The sequence below is a fragment of the Anoplopoma fimbria genome, chromosome 3 (genome assembly GCF_027596085.1).
Source record: "Anoplopoma fimbria isolate UVic2021 breed Golden Eagle Sablefish chromosome 3, Afim_UVic_2022, whole genome shotgun sequence".
In the NCBI taxonomy this organism is placed as follows: Eukaryota; Metazoa; Chordata; class Actinopteri; order Perciformes; family Anoplopomatidae; genus Anoplopoma; species Anoplopoma fimbria.
The window spans coordinates 11,265,838-11,289,103 of NC_072451.1; the positions used below are offsets into that span (position 1 = coordinate 11,265,838).

Here is a 23,266-nt window from a genome sequence, read left to right on the forward strand (position 1 = left end):
ATGTTCCCCTCAATGCCGATCGGAGCTAAAGACAGAAGCCAAGTCTTAGTGGGTGTTGGTGGGTTTGTTGTCTACATGCAAACAAGGAATGTATACAGAATAATTTTATATTATATATATACTAATCACTAATTCAATTAGTTGTTGCTGTTGTATACATCTTCACAATTCCTCAGACATTTCCCAAACTGCATTCAACTTTTATAAACACATTTTTGTAAAACCTTTTTTAAATTCATATTCATATACTGTTTGATTTTCTATTCTAGTTATTATTTCCTGCTGCATCAACTCAATTTCTTTGTGTTTTGAGGATTTTCTTGTCACGCAGCATCAGTATCTATCAGCACATCTTGGAGTCGTCCTCCGCTCCAATCTGGTGATAGGCCTGTCATTCTCTTACCGACTGCCAAGTCAGTCCTCTTTCTAATACTCTCTGTGAACATACAGACATAATTACACTCTTTTGAGCTTTTTTTGTTGTTGTCAGAAGGACACAAATGCATCACAATATTTATGACGTGAACAGCAATACAGAGTGTCTTTATTTTGACAGTTACAAACAATCGAGCCAAGGTGATGAAAACGAGTGTGACTTCCATGTTAGTAACTATTTATATATATTTTTCGTCTTTTTGATTCAAAACATCATTCAGCCTACAGTATAATATTTTAATAAAATCATGTAAATTCTTTTTTCTATATTTGTGGCTCTTAACAGTGTGATGACATAATTTAAAGACAGAGAAAACCCACACAATACTTTCAACCAGGAGACTAGTGTTCGTATCCCGATGTTTTTGATGTGGTTTCTGTGCTTTTGTTGCATTGTTTACATTTTGCTTAGTTTATGCACTTATTTTTTAAGCCCAACCCTGATGTTTTTCTAAACACAACTCAGTGGTTTTGTTGCCTAAACCTAAGAAAGTGGTTTTGTTTGAATTGTCAACGTTAACTTTTGATGTTTACAGCGACCGTAGTGGAGCGTCACAGTTTGACACGCTGGGCTCTCCAGTGGATTAGAAAGTGATGCTAGTGGATCTGACAAAGAATCAGTATGTAACGAGTTGGAATGACAACATAAATAGTGTATACAGTAGTCGCATTGAAATGTCATTTATAAAGTACTCATTTGTGTCCCCAGTCTTGTTGTGGTGAGAAACATAATCGCTGCCAGGTTTATGTTCACATGCAACGTTTTTAAATTGAATGAAGCAAAAGTACTTTTCTGTATTATACCTCTCCCAAACCTTAACCAAGTGCTGTGAGCCTGAATATAACCATGCAAAAAGATTCATAATGATCACAATGAATATGAGTGGATATTTTATTGCAACCCTTGACACAAATTAAATACATTGTCAGTTAACATTTTACCGAAGCCTTCAGTACCAACACTTGTCAGAAATGTAAATTTCTCATTATGTCGATTGAGAAAGCATAACCCACACTTGACTTGAAAAATGTTCTCCTGTTTCAAGTGTTTTGCAGAAAAACGTAGTTTGTTGCAGACATGTTTCCATATAGCAGAGCATCAGGCAAAAATGAATTACAGTGCTTACAAAGAATTCCAACCAACAGTGAATGAACTGATCTAAAACAAAGCATCAGGAAACCTAAAACTCATCCTCTGTTAGCAAGTTTAAAGTTCTCCAAAACTAGTTGGATAAAAAACAAAAAAATTCAAACATATCTGCAGTTAAAACTAGATATCTGTAGTCCATCAGCTTACCATACTGACAATACTACAAACTATTTCTCATTACCTGCAGTAAGGCAGTATTGCCACATACAGTCAACCCATAGAGATCACTGCTGAAATGATTAGTTTATTAAATGGTTAATTAGCACAAAATGAAAGTTCCACTTAAGCAATTTAGTAGTGCACTTCCATAAACGACTCACAAGAGACAGATTACCAGAGAATGGATGGAATAAATTAGTCCCTACTGTGGGTCAAGTTTAAACAAATGCATTATCCTACATTTCCCATGATACAACTCTATATAAATATACTTAAGGCCCTAAGTTGATCAATAGATTCATCAATAATGGAAAATAATTGTTATTAATAGTTGTGGCTTAGTGTAAGGATGATGCATAAACACACAAACCTACAGATGATCTAACATAAATGCACTCTTATTCACATGGTGACACACCTGTCTCTGTGTCTCTGTGTCCGCTGGCCTCCGTGCTCTCTCTCTCTCTCCCTGTGTGTTCCTTCCTCTCTCGGCCGTCTCCGTACCAGTAAGCATCAGTCGTCCACAGTTCCACTCTGTGGTCCTGACTGACAGGAGAACCACCCTCTGTGAGCCGCACACTCTACCCGTCTAACAACCCGCCTGTGTGGGAGTGTGTGTACCTGTGCCTACCTGTGTGTGTGTGCGTGTGTGTGTGTGTGTGAGAGAGAGAGAGAGAGAGCAGACTGACTAATAACACAGCAGCCCTGTCATGAAGCCTGGAGACTAGAGGCTGTAGGAGGCTCTGACGGTCCGGTGCAGCCAGCGAGCGCTTCTGTGATTTACACCTCTGACTCCATGTGAGGAGGGTGGAAAGTCAGAGAGGGAGAATGAAATTGGTGTGGGACAAGGAGAGGGAGGAGATTGAAAGTGATGGGGGAGAGAAGAGAAGAGGCAGGCGGAATGATGGGGAGAGAGAGACAAAAAGACAGACGGAGAGAGGAGAGATGTTCAGGGTGAAGATGGAGGCTGAGAGGCAGCACAGAGGGAAAGTCTGAGGAGAAAGGAGGACGAATAGGAGCGGCGGTCATTTCAGCTCTGACAGGGAGTATGAATGTTCTAAAAAGGAGAGAATAGAGGAAGAGATGGGTTATAATATCTAATATAATATACATAAATGTACAGATGCTTAAAGGACAATTCAAATGAAAGCCAAAAGTTGACGTTTTGACAAAATACCTACTCAAGGTCCTGTTAATAGTTTTTCTCTGTAGCTTTCAACCACACATCATGGTCTTCATCCATTTACTCACTTTACGCTACTTTAGTTATGTAACTTACATACTCAGGTGCTCAATCTATGATTGAGGGATTTCCTGATTTTGGAGAGTAGCTAACGATGCTTATAGCAGATCAGTTCAAACAATGGTAACGATGTTGACAGAGCTAAAGTATACTGTATATACACTATGGCACATTTAATGAATATACTCTTGACTCAGTGATGGCGCCTTGTGTTTGAATACGTGTACTGAAGCCGAATGTTTTTCTATTGCAACATTGAAACAAATCCCTTGAAAGCATGTGTACGAATCTGTCTTTTCTATCACTAAACATCTTTAGAATAAAGAAAGATATCCTACAGGTCAAATACTTACTTTGAAGATAGTTGAAATTGTTCCACTAGAGAGAGCTGTTGGTTCAGTGGGAGGCGGCCGTGTTGCCATGAATATACAGTGGGTACGGAAAGTATTCAGACCCCTTTAAATTTTTCACTCTTTGTTTCATTGCAGCCATTTGCTAAAATCGAAAAAGTTCATTTTTTTCGCATTAATGTACACTCAGCAACCCATCTTGACAGAAAAAAACAGAAATGTAGAAATTTTTGCAAATTTATTAAAAAAGAAAAACTGAAATATCACATGGTCATAAGTATTCAGACCCTTTGCTCAGTATTGAGTAGAAGCACCCTTTTGAGCTAGTACAGCCATGAGTCTTCTTGGGAATGATGCAACAAGTTTCTCACACCTGGATTTGGGGATCCTCTGCCATTCTTCCTTGCAGATCCTCTCCAGTTCTGTCAGGTTGGATGGTGAACGTTGGTGGACAGCCATTTTCAGGTCTCTCCAGAGATGCTCAATTGGGTTTAGGTCAGGGCTCTGGCTGGGCCAGTCAAGAATGGTCACAGACTTGTTCCGAAGCCACTCCTTTGTTATTTTAGCTGTGTGCTTCGGGTCATTGTCTTGTTGGAAGGTGAACCTTCGGCCCAGTCTGAGGTCCTGAGCACTCTGGAGGAGGTTTTCTTCCAGGATATCTCTGTACTTGGCCGCATTCATCTTTCCTTCAATTGCAACCAGTCGTCCTGTCCCTGCAGCTGAAAAACACCCCCATAGCATGATGCTGCCACCACCATGTTTCACTGTTGGGATTGTATTGGGCAGGTGATGAGCAGTGCCTGGTTTTCTCCACACATACCGCTTAGAATTAACGGCAAAAAGTTCAATCTTGGTCTCATCAGACCAGAGAATCTTATTTCTCATAGTTTGGGAGTCCTCCATGTGTTTTTTGGCAAACTCTATGCGGGCTTTCATATGTCTTGCACTGAGGAGAGGCTTCCGTCTGGCCACTCTGCCATAAAGCCCCGACTGGTGGAGGGCTGCAGTGATAGTTGACTTTGTGGAACTTTCTCCCATCTCCCTACTGCATCTCTGGAGCTCAGCCACAGTGATCTTTGGGTTCTTCTTTACCTCTCTCACCAAGGCTCTTCTCCCACGATTGCTCAGTTTGGCTGGACGGCCAGGTCTAGGAAGAGTTCTGGTCATCCCATACTTCTTCCATTTAAGGATTATGGAGGCCACTGTGCTCTTAGGAACCTTGAGTGCTGCAGAAATTCTTTTGTAACCTTGGCCAGATCTGTGCCTTGCCACAATTCTGTCTCTGAGCTCCTTGGGCAGTTCCTTCGACCTCATGATTCTCATTTGTTCTGACATGCACTGTGAGCTGTAAGGTCTTATATAGACAGGTGTGTGCCTTTCCTAATCAAGTCCAATCAGTTTAATTAAACACAGCTGGACTCCAATGAAGGAGTAGAACCATCTCAAGGAGGATCAGAAGAAATGGACAGCATGTGAGTTAAATATGAGTGTCACAGCAAAGGGTCTGAATACTTATGACCATGTGATATTTCAGTTTTTCTTTTTTAATAAATTTGCAAAAATTTCTACATTTCTGTTTTTTTCTGTCAAGATGGGTTGCTGAGTGTACATTAATGCGAAAAAAATGAACTTTTTCGATTTTAGCAAATGGCTGCAATGAAACAAAGAGTGAAAAATTTAAAGGGGTCTGAATACTTTCCGTACCCACTGTACATGCAGAACATAACAGTGTGAGGGAAGTGGAAAACTGAAAAATTAACTGCATGATGTGTACATGTTTGTCATGTTCACATTACCATGCCGACACGATGCCAGTGGTTTGAAAAGAATGGACCGTTAGATGCCAGCCTGTGTCTGTAACTCCTCCTCCATGCTGCTCCCTGCTATGGTTCTCCTCTCAGACTGTCGACGGCTTCAACGCGCCACAATGTGACCAGCCGTTATGAATAAAACATGGACGGATCCATGATGAGAAAATATATCCATTCTGCTGAATACAATATTTGGAGCATGCGGAGTGGCTCCATGCTGAGTCTGCACTTGTGCCACAGCTTCATTGGTCACTTGGAATGGGAGGCGACAGGCGAGATCATTGACACAGAGCCTGGTATCTCACTTATGAGAGCTATGCATTTGGCCGTGGCTGCACCTCACTATCTGCAGTTATTGTACTAGTTCTTTCCCTGGAGGTTTCTTGTCACACAGCCCAGTCGTGTGGCAGTCCGGATCTGTTAACGTTGCATTTATGAAGCCTCTTGTTTAGGGACGGGTTGATATGCGAAGCTGTGTCCCTGGTGACTTCAGTGTTCTGATGATTCTCTCTGTCTTTACAGCGCTGCAAAGTGATTTATATGAGGCAAATAAAAGCAGCTCACGGAGTTGAGCGACAGTTTGGGTGATTTTATGCATCGATATTAGAACATTAGTTTGAAGGAGGGAAGCTGTCCTCACTAGAAAAACCACAGTATCGACCACTTATCCTAAAAACGTCCTAACACTAGAAGTGTTTATGTTGTCCTGTTAGGTAACCTCTTGTGGTCCGTTGAGTGATGAAGGATCTCTCTCAGTAGGAGTTCATCTGTTGGCACACAGACTCTCTTCTTTTAACTACTACCTTCATTTGTGGTTTGAGTTGACACACCAGTGAATGCTCACATGAATGATTTCTGTAAAAGTCATATGGATAATTGTCACAGAAGACGGTTTGATGAGCAGTAAAACGTAATGTGTCTTTTGTGTTCACAGAAGCCAGCCAGCACAACATCTACGGGGCCCCCATGAGGTCAGCAGCCAAACTGCAGCATGACATAATGAGTCTTCAGAGCACAAAAAAACCTAAAATTAGAGTTTAAAAACCTGTCCCTCTGCTCCATGTACTGCAGGACTGTGCGTAAGATGGCGCTGAGACAGTCCGATTCATCGAGTCCAGAGTCAGGCTTCAGGAGATCCAACCCCAGCCCCAATATGAGGCAGAAGAGAGGTGAGAGGTCACACCTTAGAGCAGACTCCAACCAAAATAACTCTTCATAAATGCTCGTTTGTTATTCCCATTACCTTCTGGAGTAACTCTTATAAACTGTAGATGGGAGATGAAGTGTGAACCCTTTAGGCTGCCGACTGTAGAGTTTGCTGTTGCAACATAGTGTAGAAAGAAATAAAAGACCAGGTGAGACAGCACAATCTCACACCCACACATACACACACCAACACACACAACCCCCACACAACCCCCACACAACCTCATCCAAGCATGGATGCTATACTTGCACATACATGCACAGGCAACCACAATGTCAAAGCCACTTATCAAGTTGAATGCAGGACAGCCTTTACACACAGACACACAAATACACACACGCACGCACACACACACACACACACACACACACACACACACACACACACACACACACACACACACACACACACACACACACACACACACACACAAACACACACAAAGAATTCTGCCAAGCGCAGTAGAGGATAAGATGACAAGTACAATTTCACACTTGTGAGAAAGCTCTTGCTTTTTTCTTTACTGTGAGTGAGAATATCAACAGTCTAAGGGATGCGTTAACATGAGCAGAAAGAGAGTGTGTGTGTGTGTGTGTGTGTGTGTGTGTGTGTGTGTGTGTGTGTGTGTGTGTGCGTGTGGAGGGGGGTAGCTACCTTGCACCTTGTCACCAACCTTCCTTTTTTCCTTCCCTCTCTCCCTTTCTCCCTATCTAAAGCTGTTATATCATCTGAACCGGAGAATCAGGTCCTGGGTTGGCCTTTCACACATGTAGCACACAACAGGAGATGTTCATTCAGAACAGAAACACTGCGGTCACGTAGACGATTCAGAGTTTGCTCATAAACAGTCTCTTGCTGTTTGGTGAGTTTTTCTTGAAGATTTCGGCATGGGCCCAGAACCTGAGTAAGCTAAATCTAAATGAGGTCCTTTTAAACCACGTTGCTGGTTCCTCAGGGTACAGTTTGAACTGCACCTGTGGTCTAGTCTAAACCCAGTTTGTGTGCCTTGTAAAAATCAACTGAACACCAGTAGAGTTCTCTGTATTCAGATGCTAGAAAGAAGATTATATTTCAAATTGAGGTTGATTCATACCAACCTTATATTAATGAATGCAGCAGCTCAAGTTAGTGAGTTGTACAGACAGGCAATGGTGACATATTGGATATAAATCAAGATAAAAAAAAACGTGTTTTTTAACGTTATCCCTATTGCAATTTCTATGTAAGCAGATATACTGTCACTGTGTGATGTGTAATGCTTATCTCTCAGACATTAGGCCATCAGACTTTTACCCAAATCTGTTTCTGTGTGAAATAGACTTCTATCCATTCTAGTGCTTGTAGGTCGGTTTAGTGGAGACATCTGTCCACAGTGAAAACAGCTACATGTAAATGTATTCTTCTCGCCCTCCTCTCAGAAGTGCATCTCAGCTAACATCTGACCAAATTATTATTTTATAATTTCGACACCATCTGACAAAATCTACATATATAAATGGAGGAGAAGTTTTTTTCCAGCTTAGTGTGAACGTACCTGAAAAGAGATGCGGATCTGTTCCATACGACAATTCACTGATGTTTAAGAACATTCCAGAAGCCCTTCAAAAAACCCATAAGGTTTTGATTTCCCTTTAGCATTTGGTCTTATGTATTGTTTAAAAGACCCTCTAAGTAGCTGTAAGTAGCCTGGTTCATACCTAAGCCCCTTCTCAACTGAACAACAAACACACCAACACCCACTAACATCTGGCTTCAGTGTGTCTTCAGTGAAAGGTCACAATCTGCATTCATTCGCGGGACAAAATACATTACATTACATTACGGTCATTTAGCAGACGCTTTTATCCAAAGCGACTTACAGGAAGTGTATTCAACATAGGTATTCAAGAGAACTACTAGTCACCAGAAGTCATAAGTGCATCTCCTTTCTTAAACAAGCATCTAAAAGCATAAACCAGAGCAAAAGTATAGTGCAGAAGCAAATTACTACGAAAACAATAATTGCAACAAACTAATACGAATACAATAAGTGCAACAAACTAATACGAATACAATAAGTGCAACAAACTAATACGAATGCAATAAGTGCTAAGAGGAAGGCTCAGGGTAGTACTTCTTGAAGAGGTGAGTTTTCAGCCTGCGCCGAAAGATGGGCAGCGACTCTGCTGTCCTGACGTCGGTGGGGAGTTCATTCCACCACTGAGGGGCCAGAACAGAAAAAAGCTGTGACCGGGTGGATCGGCCGCAGGGACCTCTGAGCGACGGGGCAACCAATTGCCCCGAGGCAGCAGAGCGAAGTGGTTGGGCGGGGGTGTAGGGCTTGACCATGTCCTGGAGATAGGAAGGAGCTGATCCTTCCACTGCCCTGTAGGCTAGCACCAGAGTCTTAAACTGGACAAATGACTCTGCAGAGGTCACAGGTATATATATCGGCTCCGGCTGTGGTCTGCAGTGATGGGAACATGACACATGGGTGAACTCGCTTATTTCTGCCCTTTTTTCAGGAGCTTTCTTTGTCACCTTCAGCCCCAAGATCTGTCCGTCTCAAACGGACAGATCTCCGTGCCAACGTTTATAAGTTGGCACAGAGTTTGAAAAGAGACTGAATAATTAACGGATATAAAAAATAAGTTACCACTGCCACATTTTCAATGTTGAGTAACCCGTGTTGCCGTGTCTGTGACGACGAACATGGGAAAGGAGTCTGTCGCCTATCTGTAGCCAGTTTACAATAAACTGCGTATACGTCCTAATTTTGGTGGCAAACTGGTATTAGTTTCTCTGCTTTCTTCTTTTTTTTCTCCACTCCAGCCCCACTCTCCCTCAGAACTGGCTTTGAACACACACACACACACACACACACACACACACACACACACACACACACACACACACACACACACACACACACACACACACACACACACACACACACACTCCCCTATCTTCCAATGCCTACTGCTCGTATGAAGGTAAAGGTTAGGGACAGTTGACAGCAGCTGTTGTTTTGGTCTCACCCCTCAAATGGGTGCCTGGCCACTATTACAAAAGCAACTGTCCTAACCCATACCTGTCTGCTCACATCCATTCACACCTCCTCCTCTGCTCTCTCTCTCACTTTGACTCTCCCTCGGTCACCCCTACTGCCACTCTTATTCTTTCAGTCCTCTCTCTACTACCCACTGCCCTGTCTTTACTTTTTCAACATTTCATTTCTCCTCTACTCTGTTTTTTTGCTTTTGTTTTACCAAAGCATCTCCTCTCCTTTCCCTCGCTCCATTCTGCATCCTCCCTCCCCTCCCCTCCCATCATCTAATTTATGTTCTTAGACTGTTTGTTTCTATTGATGACGCAATTAGTCAAATAAAGTACAGAAAATGAAGTATTATAACAGATGATAATAAAACCTAGTATTTGGTGCTTAGACTCTACGGGTAGATTTGTAATTGAGGGCCGACTGCCCTGAGGAGCAGCAAGATAAAACCCGCCATGGAGTCCAGACACTGATGGTGGTGGATGATGATTCTGCTCAGACTGGTAGCCTGATGAGGCTGAGGAGGCTAAAGAAGCTAATGAATCTGTGAGGACTGGGTGGTGATGGAGAGGTGGAGGGGCATGAAGACCGAGAGACAAAAAGAGACTGCAGCAAGACAATAGGCTGAACAACTGAACTGAACTCATTTCAACCAAACACACGCTAGAGCTGCATTACTGTCTACACACAAACACACACACACACACACAAGCTGAGCAGACAGGAACACTTTTCACTGACATCTCTGCGCTGGTCAGCTGCTTCCCTCCGATAATTAACACACACACACATGCGTGAGTTCTCGATGTGTCAGTATTTTGAGAATAGTCAGGAGGTGTCGACTTGTCAGTTTGTCCCAGTCATGTGAAGCTATGTGTTTGTGCCAAAGGTGTTAATGATTCCAGTCTGGTGTAAGAGCAGGGTTTTAGCATGCAATCACACCTGATATGAAACTGTGATCTGTCTCTGGGTATTCTATAATAAATCATCCAATTATAGTCAGTCTCAAACTTGGGATGTTTCAATCAATGACTATATAAAACGTGGATGTAGTCACTGTGACTTCACCCATTGGTTTGGGGACTGCCATTTTGATGCCTAGAGTTTTGCATTGTAGCTGTTGGCATTTTGTTTTCTTGGAGCCAGAAGTGACCATATTTGGTTGAGAGGGTGGAACTGAGGAAGAGCATGGCTCGTTGGGGCCAGGTTCTGTTAGCGTAGCACCCACAGCACCATCCCGTCACTCAAAGCGGCCAAGCCCTTAATTATAATTTAAATTGGTGATTTATATAAAATAAAACAGAATGAGCAGGGATTAGCTGTATAGACCAAACCTGTTTTTTTGTACCAGGCTGTAAAGACGTTTATTTCAGCTGTAAAGTTCAGCATTCTAACATGAAGGTCTATGGAGATCGACTAGATGTTGGAGCCAGACTCAAATTTCCATTTAAAACTGAACTGAATTTTTTACCAATACCACGATTTTGTCATTTTTAGGCCGCAGAAGTTGCCGCGTGGTTTCCACCAGTAGTGTATCTTTAAGTGCTGAGTCATTCAGAAAAGGGGTATTCAGAGTTTCACACTGTGCCATCAGATTACTTTTTTAGCTACTATATATTTACAATTTGGCAAATTAGCACAGTAATAACCAAATTATTGAAGAGTACGAGGGCCGTACAGCCTCTGGTTATTGTTACAGTAAAAACACAGATGGCTAACCTAAACTAAAGGCCCACTCCACACGCAAACATTATAAGACAGCGGTGTTATTATGTTTGGCTCTCAGAGTTTGAGCAGTTCGGTTGTACTTTGTGTTTTTTTGCCCTGCTGTTAGTCAGAATTATGGCTGTTCCTCTTATTGTATGGACCCAGTATTAGAGGTGAAATGCTGTCCTGTATTTCCTTGGAGCATGTAGCTACATTTCACACATTGCACCTTTAACCTGGGGTAACTGGAGTTCTCTGGCTGTAAAGATTGTCTTCTATACTTTGTATATTTATTAATTCAGATATATTTTTCTCTTTGCAGCTCATATAACAACATGCTTTGAATCTACTAATGTTTTTTTTAAGCTTAATTTGATCACAAAGTTGCTATTTCTGTTGAACTTAATGATTCACTTGTTTGTCAATAACGGCTAGCAGGAGATGTTATTCAGGCAAAGCTCTTCATTTAGCACTGATGCACTGAACAGTTTGGCACATATTGTGAAATCAAATAAAAGTGATAAAAGAACTACCAAACATACAAACTATTGGGCATAGAGAAAAAAAAGTGCCGTTGTGTCGTAGCTACTAAAACTTGTGCATCATATTTGCACCAATTTAGAGCATTTCCCAAAGCCTTCTCTCCTTCTTCCCCCTGTACTAAACCCTTCTCCCTCTCACTTTCCCACTCAGTCGATGCTTCAGCCGGCCAATCAGGCAACTCGGCTGCTAACGCTAGGAAACGCTTCACCTTGCAGGGGCTTTCCAACAGGAGGTCTCTACCAGCAGGTAACTGCACAATGCGAGCGCTCACTCAAGCTAGCTTCAGCATGAGCATCACCATCACTGGTCTCTGTCAACACCGCGGCCTCATCGTCTGGTCTTTGTTGCCTCCATCTGTCATCATCTTGATAACCGTCATCATCCTGAACGGCCGCAGCATCTACCTTGCCTCCATCCCTTCTCCAGTCTCCAGTCTCCAGCCACATAACTGCTCTTGTCCTCTTCTTTTCTCTTCCTCAATTGTTATATAGATTTGTGTGCCTACGGGTATCTCCTAGTTGTCTCTCTGTGCAACCCAGCGCTTGCAGCGTGTCAGCATTCTAAAGGCCACATCTCCCTAAACTCCTCTTTCTCTGCTTTTATCTGCTCACGTCGGTATCCTCTATCCTCTCCCCGCGCTCAAACAAGGCAACTGTGATTCAGGAAAGAGAGGGATGGAGTGCTGTTGAAGAGACAGCATATGAAGACAGGTAGACAGCAGGAGATGGACAGAGTTATAGAAAGGGAGAGATTCTGTCCCGCCACTGGTGACACCATGGCAAGGCTAAATTCTGGGGTGCAGCACTGCGCTAAATGTCACACTCTAATATTCAAGCCCCTTCTGACATTTGGAGGCGTATTAACATTTTTGGAGGCCGGGATTCCAAGTTCAGCTATCCATGTCGCAGCAGTTTGGCCAGTCTTCAAGCCATACATGCCCCTAATGAGAGATACGTGAGGGTTGGTGGATGGAAGAAAGTTCAATATAAGATGTTGTAGAAATTTATTTCATTATTTCCTGTGTTCTAAATATATTTTCAGTATTTAGTAAGAAGCCTCCTAGCTTTCTTATCGGCTTATATTGGCTGTTAATGCAAACTGAACACTTCCTCCATATGTACCTATTCACTCGAGTGAACATATCCACACCACTAATCAGTACAAACACAGAGTTACGTCATTCTGATGACTGTGTCGATCTGGGTTTCTCTAGAAATAGTGTGTGGATAAGACACCACATAACCTTAACACCGGTTCAATCCCGCCTCACCTCCATTGGAACTTGGCAAAGTGCAAAAAAAGAAGAGAAAATAACAAATTTTTCCATCCACAAATTGTAGTATCAAAAGTTTCTGCACATATGTTTCACATCAAAAAGGCTCTTTCTCCAGGAAGGTTTTTTTTATATGAAACATCTGTAGAATACTTGCGTCTGACAGGAGCTTTGAACCAAATGAAAGAACTGCAAAGCAATTACAATCAAAGAATGAGAACAAAAGAGCAGAGCAGCAAATTGGTTACCTTACACGGTAGACGGCTTCTCAGATGGCTCTGTCTAACATAACGTCTGGCAGCTTAGGGTTAGCGTATTGGTTGGAAGGTAATGAATGTTGTTTTACATGTGGAATAAATGTAAATGTAAAGGAGGAAGACTATATTTCAAATTCATGGCATTCTAGCAATTTGTAATACCAGCCTCCTCTTTTCTACCACTCTTTATCTTCTAGAAAATCTGTTTCCTTCGTCTATTGGTCTAGTTGTGCTATGGCAGTCAATAACCAGAACATAGAGAACTTAGGCATTGCTTATTACTTAACAGAATTTTATGAACTCATCTCTGTAATAATGACCGGAATATATATTTGGTCGTCATAAAGTAGGTTCAGTAGCTACACAGTCCTGAGCACTGCCCTTAGCGCTGTCTGCTCTATGAGATGGAAATCAATGCTGAGTTGTTGGCAGGTGAATAGACTCACCATTAACAGGAGTGCTGCCTGCAATAAGCCCAACGTGTTGGCTGACTGAAGAAAGGAGTGGAATCAAGGGCTCCTCTGTCGGCTCCGTCCTGTGAATTAAGAGCACTCTGACATTCTGACTTGGCAGTTAGAGAGAGGTGGAGTTCAACCTGCAGGTCTTCAGCATGGTTAACCCCAGTCATTTACATAGATGTTAGTCGGTGGCAGGTCAATTGATGTAAAACGTCCTTCAAAATAAGTGAAAGCTGCTCCACTATAATGCTGCAGTGCTGCTGGGTCGCGTCACATTTTAACGTCAATGTTGAAAAGGTAGAGTGGTAGAGTCTCAACAGTCATCTTCTTTCATCATTCTCTCGATCCATCACTAAGTGTTTTATTATTTAAAACAGGTGAAAAAAAGTTTTACAGGATCATCATGTTTTCTGTTTCTGTTAAAACAGATGAAAAAAAAGTTTAAGCATTTTATTTTGGCAATAGTAATACTTATTTCGGCCACAAAAGGGTGAAGTGCAAAAATACCACATATTCTAAATATGACTAAAATCATTCATGTTTTCTTCTATGTGAGTTTTAATTTACCTAACTTGCTAACAAACAATATATGTACCTGGTGTTTAGAGTGCATGGATAAATTCACCTGTAAAAAACATGAATGCTCTTATCTATTCAAATTAATCTGTGTTAATGAACTGCCTCTTTGATGTTCACCTTGCACTTTAAGAAAAAGATTGTGAAGAACCAACACATATCACATTTAGTTATCCCTCCAAACAGAATCAACTATCTACCAGTTCATCCTCCTCTAAAACACTTAGAATGGCAGACTGACCAATAAATGGACTTAAGGGTTTACTTACTAGCTTTATCTGGAGCTTTCAATTGCATCGCATGGTCTTCCTCAATGGATGGATGCGTCAGATTTATGATACAATCATCCTCCCATATACGACTAACTGTTATCACAAGACCAAAGTTTCATACTTAGTTGTCATGGAGATGTGACTACAACAAACCCCATCGACTGAGGAAGACCTTGAAATGAGGTTGAAAGCTACGATGAAAATAGTAAGTGGAACTTGAGATATCCTACTTAAAAGTTTTAATATTTATTTTGTCTGATATTATTTCTTACATTTCCTGCTTCCTCATTCCATTTGCTTGTTGTTTCATGAATTTCATTTTAGGCTACTAGGCATTTAATTTGTTTGATAACTGTATATAAACTATTATTATCATTATTTAATATTTACCTAAGAGGTGAAAATCCTCGTGTTTTGATTTGAAGGTGGGTGTCAGGAAGTAAGAGTGTTAAACCATAACCTCTTCCCTTCTGTTATGCTCTCCTCTTGTTTTTTTAAAATTTATTTTAAACTCTATATCCCCCCCCCCCGCTTCATCTATTTCTCTCCTCCTCCCTCCCGTCCCCTCTCCGGCTGTAGAGCCTGCTGCTAAGGAGGCATTGGTCACCCGCCGCTTCTCTCTCGCCTCCTCTCTCACCTCCTCTTCCTCCTCCTCCTCCTTCGCCACACGACGCACTAAAGGTATCTGACAAAGTGTTCCTGCCTCCATGTTTGCTATTTCTATAAGCACTTCACGTTCACTAATCATACGTTGTGCAGCTCAAACAGGTAGAAAACTATTTAAAACACTGCATTGCTAGTTTATTATTAGTTATTTCGGTCCCGCAGGGTTGAATAAAAAGGTGGGTAAGGTAAGACCTTTATTTATTACTTCAGATAAGTTAATGAAAAGAAAGGCCAGTATTAAGAAAAATATCTTCAGCTGTTACCTTAAAGTTAAATCTGCTTTTTTTTGCGGGGGGTGGGGGGTCATGAAGATTTACTTTGTTGTACAACCTATTGTGCAGTAAGGTTATACAGTATATATAGGTTTATACAGTATATATCAGTATATCTCAGTAGAATACATTTTTGTTATATATAACTTAGAAAAAAGTGTCGACAACAAACATACGTCCAATTAAAAGATGAGAGGACAGTGTTTAGGTGGGGTTTACAGTACAGCAGGTTCTATCAACATGCTCTTTGCGTTTCCCTACATCAGTCATGACCGAAACACACACACACTCAAATGAAATCTGTAGTGAGGGAACTGTGTGCACATATAGTGTGGAGGCATTTTCCTTTTTACCTTCTACCCATTTACTGCTCTCTTGAAATGTATGAGATGCATAGAGAGTCAAACCTTCGACAAGAATGAAAACAATATTAAAGCTGGAAAAAAAGCTGCAAATGAGTAAACATAAATATTCTTTTTAAAAAGCCACGGTAAGGAAATACGATTTTTGATAAGCTGACATTTGGAACGCAGGCTGACATTCAAAGTGGCAGTAGAAGTGCAATTTACTCTAGGAATATAGATGAGGAGATCATTCTCAACCAGGCAGAGGCAGGGGAGGAATTAAAAACACCAAAGAGCGATATTGAAGTTTCCCCTTGAACTGTTTCCACTCAGTCTGTTCTCTGATTTTATTGTATTTTTCCCTCCTACTGCAGTCGACAGTGTTTCAATAATGTCCGACCGATGGGAAGGCTGCGGGTCACACTGGTGCTTTAATGCTCAGTGGAGTTGTGGCTGCTGTCTCCTGTGTTTATGACATACAACCACGAGAAAAAAAATTAATTATCACCTTAATTTTTCATATTTAGAAGATAAGTGTTGGCAAGTAAAACATGTTTGTTGTCAGGATCATATTTCACAGTTTGTTTTTGTAATACTCATTGTGGTCACAAGGGGCTGTAGTGCCTCTACTACATGTTCTAAATAGGACTATTAGCATTCAAGATAACTTTTTAACAATATTGTGTTTAGAGTGCATGGAAAAATTATAACAGCAATAAATTAATAAATATACTGTGTATATATATATATATATTTTTTTTTTTTTCACTTTCCTCTCAGGGCTTCCATAATTTGGCCGGTAAAAGAATTATGACATTCAACAAGTTAATTGGCCTTTTACATAGAACACATTTTGTCAAAAAATGTATATAAATGTTTTTGTGAAAATCAAATCAGTTTCAACTACGAGATACTTGTGAGCCTATTTTACGTCGTCAAAGAAATTCATTTTTACTCCACCATGCTAATTTTAATTTATGCCATGTTTTAAATGATGAATTATGAATATTCCGCACATGCTTTGTTTACAGTATATGAGAAATGAAATGAGAGTCACACAATTCGTGGTGTGTCTCATGATAATCATTAAGGACATGGATATAAAAAATAAATATATATATGTATATTTAATCACTGCTGCAGCTTGTAAGAGAAGTGAGAAAACAGTTTTTTTCTTCACATCTTCCTCTGTGTACCAGATGGCAATCATGGCATGAGAACTGAGACTCTTTTCATAATGATCCAAATAAAGTCATCATGGAAATGTACTAAAACTTACACCTATGTCTGAATGAAGAAAGCCTTCAGTTTAACAGATGGAAGCTCACGTTACAGATGTCATGTCTTAAGGGGGTTTGGAGTTTAATGCTGTGTGTCTGCCTTCTTTTTCAAATGTCAGTATCTAATAAAGCTTCTGGTTGCATGTTCTGTCCCCCGGCCAGGTCCCCTGTCTGCTAGCATAAAGAGCAAGAGACATGAGATTAAGAGTGATCCCACTCCATTTGGTTATGAAGGTACATGAACATGTAGAGATACGTCCTGTCTGTAATGTGCAGGCTCTGAGCATGCTTGGTCTTTTAGAGCTCTGTTTGGTTTATTAGGCACAACTTATCAGTGTGGTATGTGTGTGTGGGTGTGTGTGCGCGCATGTGTTTATGTGCTTGTTCTCTTTCATTTCTTGCCTGCTGTGTTGACTCCCGTTGTGATTTGTGATGTGACGTTTCAAAGTGCATGAGCAGATGAAGTGTGTTGGTGTGGTTCTGGTGTTTATTGTTAAGCCCATTCACTACTTGGTTGATTTTTGCATGAGTAGTGTTTGATAGAGAGTTTATTTCTTTGGCTTTATACATCAGTACCCCCACGTTTTAAACATTGTTTGTGGGTGACGATGTGGAGTGGCGATCGTGATGGAAAGGATGGTATAAAGCATTTGGCTCCCCTCCAGATACTTTGCGTGGTGCTATGGCTGCAGTCAGGAAACGCCAGAGCATGACTAGCAGCACTGCTGCTGCTGGCGGCCCGTCAGCTGTCCCTAGATCCACCTCCCAACCAGGTAACGGCAGACAGGGACTCACCTCTTACACTCATTTATGTGGTTTGAGTTTTGATTAGTTCTAGGTTTGTTTTGGTTAATAATATTGTTTACTTATTTGACTCAGTGTTTCATTTTTCTTGTGATGTGTAACTTCTTCTTCTTCTTCTTCTTCTTCTTCTTCTTCTTCTTCTTCTTCTTCTTCTTCTTCTTCTTCTTCTTCTTCTTCTAAAGAAATAGTTATCCCCAAAAATCTGCTGTAATGTAACCTTTAGTTCTATCTCAGCCTTTTAGCAGCCATGACAATCAAATGACTCCAAACAGCTTGTGCAGCACTGTCTGAGTGTTCTGTAGCCAAATCACTGACTAGGTTCACATGCACAGTAACATTCCACTATTATTCAGAATATGAGAATATTGCTAATTTAATATGGGTCATGTAAACAGATGTTCAGTTTGGATATTGCGACTGAAGTATTTTCAGATTCAGACATGTGTGATGTTGTTAGGATTCAGGGTTAAGGACCATTCTTTGACGTGTACAGCGTATCCAGAATACGTGTCTCATCTGGGTTTTTTTTACCACAGCTTACCACACAGTCTCTTTAACACAAACCAGCTAGCTTTGAGTTTGAAATGTTCTTTTTTTAAGTTAAGCAAAACTTGCATAAGGGTGATAATAAGTGTATCGGAGCAACGTGACTGTAGTTGGAAAAGAAGGTTTTAAGAGACATGCAAGAGTATACATGGGAACATTAGTGGGGATTTTGTTAGCCGTGTAAACGGATGGAAGGAATTTTGTCTTTTTAGAATAAGGGCAAAAAAGAGAACATTGAGCATGTGAATGTGGTCAGTGTACTTTTTGGTCCTCATACATGAATAAGGTCATTTGTCAGTGCCATCCTATGTGACCCATATGATTGTGACAAACCTAACGCTAACCCTGTGGTAACGTTCAGACAGCTAAAGCATATTGGATGAGGTCGGAGGAATATTGTGGTTGTCATGGATAAAATAAGGGGGTGACTGTGGTCTCCAGTGTTAAAGTCGGGAATCACTGACAGCTGGAGATAATACGTGGATGGGACTACAGGCACTGATGGCTTCTTGCACACTAGCACTGTTGTTGGTTAGCTTGGTGTGCTAAGCGTTGAATGAAAGAATAGAAGACTGATGCATTTACCCAACAACTCAATCAGAAAGGCAAACAAACTCAACCAAAAGCTGGTTGTCGTGTCTGCCTCTGTGATGGTTACAGCAAAGCAGATATGAAGTACTTCTGCCATTCTTGCACACAAGCTTTCATTTATTATTCCCTTTTAAAGCAAAGTTTTCAAAGGAAGCTTAGAACTTTTGATTTTGGCATGAACTCTTCCTACAGTATCAGGACCTATTAAGTATTCTATAAAGTGTGACCATGCATTCTGTGTGTGAGCTTGGCTTAAAGTTGAATTATTGCCAACAGACTCATCACGCTTTGCAACCCTGTTTCCTACAGAATAACGTTTCCTATACCACAAAACTGTTTTCTCAATTATCTTTTGAGGGAATATTGTTCTCTCCCGTATCAGTCGTAGTTTGAAACAGTTTGAAACGGTTTGAAACTCAAGGTTAATGTTTTAAATTAAACAAAAGGAAAGAAAACACTACAAAATGACTTGGTTAGGTTTAGTGAAACATCATGGTTTGGCTTTGAATGATAATGTTTGTTATGTTATTGAAGTTAAGGATTTAAATTTAAACCTGCTATGATGAGAAGCTTATTTGTGATACGTCAAAAACAAACATAATCCAGGGGAAAATACTTTGTCCTTGAAACGTAACTGACAATGCCGTTCTCGTTGTCTGGGAATATCATTTCTAGTAGACCAGGCTGAACTTTCACGATGATGTAATACAAAAAACTGAACTGCACAGCAACATTGCTTTCTCCTGTCAATAAGGCACCGGCGCCTGTCAATGGACTAGTAATCCCCCCTTGTTTACGAGTACATTGCGGTGGTTAATGATATGTATTGATTGCCCTCAGGCTGGGCCCAGAGACGGCTCCCTTCCATGGATACAGACGACTTTGAGACGATCCCCTCCAGTGCAGAGGAATCCTCCAACTCTTCAGAAGAAGAAGGCAACAACAAAAATGTAGGTAACGCTCTAGACTGTAGCTCACTTTCACTAGAAAATCTAGGAAAGTTGAACCCGTATGTGACCAGGAGCATTACTGGGCCTATATTTTATACACATTTAATAGTGAAGATGAATATAACCTAAAGTTGCAAATGCCATTAGTTGAGTTCCACTCAACGTCCTGGTCCTGCTGGGTCACATCAGCTCATCACATTCTGCATCAGCGTCCCTCGACAGCTCTCCACTCATCCCTCGTTTCCTCTCCGCTCATCCTTCACTTTCTCCTCTCTTTCTACAAAATCCCCCCCTGATCCCCGCTGCTTAATTATTTCCCGTGGACATGTGTCTCGTTAGCAGCGGGCACTGATGACTTGACATTTAAGAAACGAGGGAGGAGAGACGGAAAATGGGGAGGATTATAGCTGCACAGGTCTGCTGGGTACTGCAGCCTTTCCAGATCCATTATCATCTGTGTGATGTATTGTAGATAGCCAGACAAGCAACACACACACACACACACACACACACACACACACACACACACACACACACACACACACACACACACACACACACACACACACACACACACACTTAGCACGTTAGATGCACACACAGGGAAACAGTCTTTCAAGGAATTTACATTTTTGCATTATTCGATAGAAGTAAAATCAAATATTTGAGTTTATGAATAGGATTTTCTTTTCATCCCATCACCAGATGCTACTTTTCCACATCCCGATTACGAACTATTAGAATGTTGAAATCAAAATATGAATACGAAACGTTTAACAGTGTGTTTCTAACCACCTACTGTATATTGATTTAATCTGACAAGCTACCGTAGATTGTTTACCTTATGAAGATTCACCACTCTGTTGGTCTCTCTGTTTAAAGCTGCAGTGTGTAAGCTGTGGCCAGAATTCTTGTTTAAAACATTCACTATCAACACAATGTAAAGGGGTTACAGTGCTGATGTTATGTCAAAGACGTCTGTGTATTGTGTTGCGGAGCTATCTAGTTCAATGAGCATGCTGACAAGCTAGCCCCATCAAGTCCTGTCTTGTAATAACCATTGTACCATGAGAGGTGATAGTGAGTCAATGTATTGTCCAGTCTGTCCTGAGTCCAACATGAGAGGACGTAAAAGTAGAGCTGCCGTAAACGGCTTGTAAATAATTCAACCAGAGTTCGTGTTAATTTTGTTTCTTGGATTAAATAAAAAGTGCCAGAAAAGAAAAGAACTACTTATATTTTTGTTTCGTCCTCCACCGCCACCAGGAGACAACTCCCCTCTGAGGAGAGCGAGTGGCGGCTCAGGGACGAAACACACAGATGGCTAACGCAAACTAAAGGCGGAGCCTCACATGAAGATCATCAGATCGCAGTGTTATTATGACCGTCCCTCAGAGTTTCAACAGCTAAATTGTTAGTAGTTGTCTTGTTCGTTTCATAACTGATGACTGTAAACTAAGATTGTATGGTTTCTCTAACAAATTATATATGGTTGATGGCAAAGCATATTAACCAGGTTTCACTTAATTAACATTAATAACATTTAGCTCATAGAATCTGCTGCTGGTGACATTTGTCATTTTAACCAGCTAAAGCGATGGTTCAGCTGGAGTTAGGAACTATTTATTAGTGTTGGGGTTTAACGGATCCACTCATTCTAGCACTGTGGAACCAGATCCAAAAAGTACCTGGCTAAATGCAGTCCTTTCTCTCTGCAGGGTGACAGCAGCCGTTTCCGGGTGCAGCTGACCTATGAGTCTCGTGAAGGACGAGACCTTTCTCTGGAGGCGGGCGAACTGGTCCAGTTTGTGGAGGAAGCGGAGAGCGGACACTGGTGAGTTCTACTAGGCTCCATGGTAGAACCGTGGGCCAGTCGACTTGTTTACGCCCACTCATTGTTCCCCTGGTTTGGTTGCAGCTCCCCCTGACTCAGCACTATACTTGAAATCTGGCTGAGTGGGTCCCCCATCTGCCTGTTCAAACACATCCTGTTCCTAAATAAAGGTGCGAGAACACAAACCTACCAGTTTGTTCCCAGAACAATTAGAGCCAGCATCGCACAAATAAGACCAAAATAAACTGACATTGCATTAAACTTTATTTAGGGCACTCTGACTGCCCTCAATAAACTATAATTGCAGTGCAAGTTCTCTGTTTCCACTCTCATTTAGGGAATGTATTTTTGTTTTAGTTCTGCTAAGGAGTTTATATTTTTGGCTCACGATTCTTTGCAGAAGACTTCTTTTGCTGAATCACATTCTCCATGGCAGCAAAAGGACCACAGTTTGCCCATTACTGAGTCTTTTTATTCTGTTTTCTGCTTTCCCTCACATTTGTTCTTTAGTCCCTGTATACTCAGCATTTTGTTGTGGAAAACTCGGCTTGTTAATATCTGTATACTTGAGTCTTACGATTTGCTGTGGTCTGTTTATAAAGAGCTCGTTGTGAGAATGGAATTGTGGAGGCTGAGGCCAGGTGTGAGCAGCAGGCAAAAACAGTATTCAGCTTAATTTACTTCCAGATGAAGCATCCACAAATTTACAAATGTACCCATATCATCCAGCTAAAGAGCTGGATACAAAACTGTTACAGCAATAACTGCAAACCGTGGAAGGGAATTTATATACATATTAGGGCTTTCAAAATGAGCTAAAATGACGTTTGAATATTCATGCACATAGGTTCCAACTATTCAAATGTGTATTTTAGCTCATTATGTTCATGACACCTTGTGCTAACTGGCCACGAGCAGTGCAGCACTTAGTCGGACTCCTTGTTTTATTTATTCCTGTCGCTCAACTTAAAGTGAATGGACGAGGCACGGCTGATCGGTGGAGTTAAAATGAGGGGTCATCTATACCATCGGTTCTCAACCACTGGGCCATTTGGTACCGGGCCGCACAGAAAGAATAAATAACTTATATTATTGACATTTTATTGATTATTAGAGTCTGAAAGATGTTTTATTTTGAAAAATGACCGGATTCTCTCCCAATTACATCCGCCTTGTCTCGGCCACGTGATACGTTAACTCAAAACTTAAGCCCACAAGCTAGCGAAAATGACCGGTCGTATCATTTTATTTCGTCGTGTTTATCCGCCACACCTTGAAGGCCGGTCCGTGAAAATATTGTTTTACATTAAACCGGTCCATGGCGCAAAAAAGGTTGGGGACCGCTGATCTATACGATAGCTCCTAATTTCACTATAAAACCTGCATAAGGTGGCAGCTGAAGAAGCTTGAAGTTTCCTACTTGCTGTTGGCTGTACAAAATCAGTACAATAGAAAATGGGTGTTTTCTGTTAAAAGTTACCAATCAGAAGTTAGCAAGTACTAC

At 41.1% G+C, this 23,266-nt stretch overlaps 1 protein-coding gene across 1 annotated transcript in view; it reads left to right on the forward strand.

Moving 5' to 3' along the window:
* The window catches only part of mcf2l2 (MCF.2 cell line derived transforming sequence-like 2), a 121,906-nt gene that overhangs the window by 89,678 nt on the left and 8,962 nt on the right, over positions 1–23,266 (forward strand). The window contains exons 26-33 of the mRNA XM_054625502.1: positions 6,083–6,119; positions 6,220–6,317; positions 11,790–11,885; positions 15,055–15,156; positions 17,200–17,271; positions 17,703–17,810; positions 19,819–19,928; positions 21,647–21,762. Coding sequence (XP_054481477.1) covers positions 6,083–6,119; positions 6,220–6,317; positions 11,790–11,885; positions 15,055–15,156; positions 17,200–17,271; positions 17,703–17,810; positions 19,819–19,928; positions 21,647–21,762 — 739 coding nt within the window. The remainder of the gene's footprint in view (positions 1–6,082; positions 6,120–6,219; positions 6,318–11,789; positions 11,886–15,054; positions 15,157–17,199; positions 17,272–17,702; positions 17,811–19,818; positions 19,929–21,646; positions 21,763–23,266) is intronic.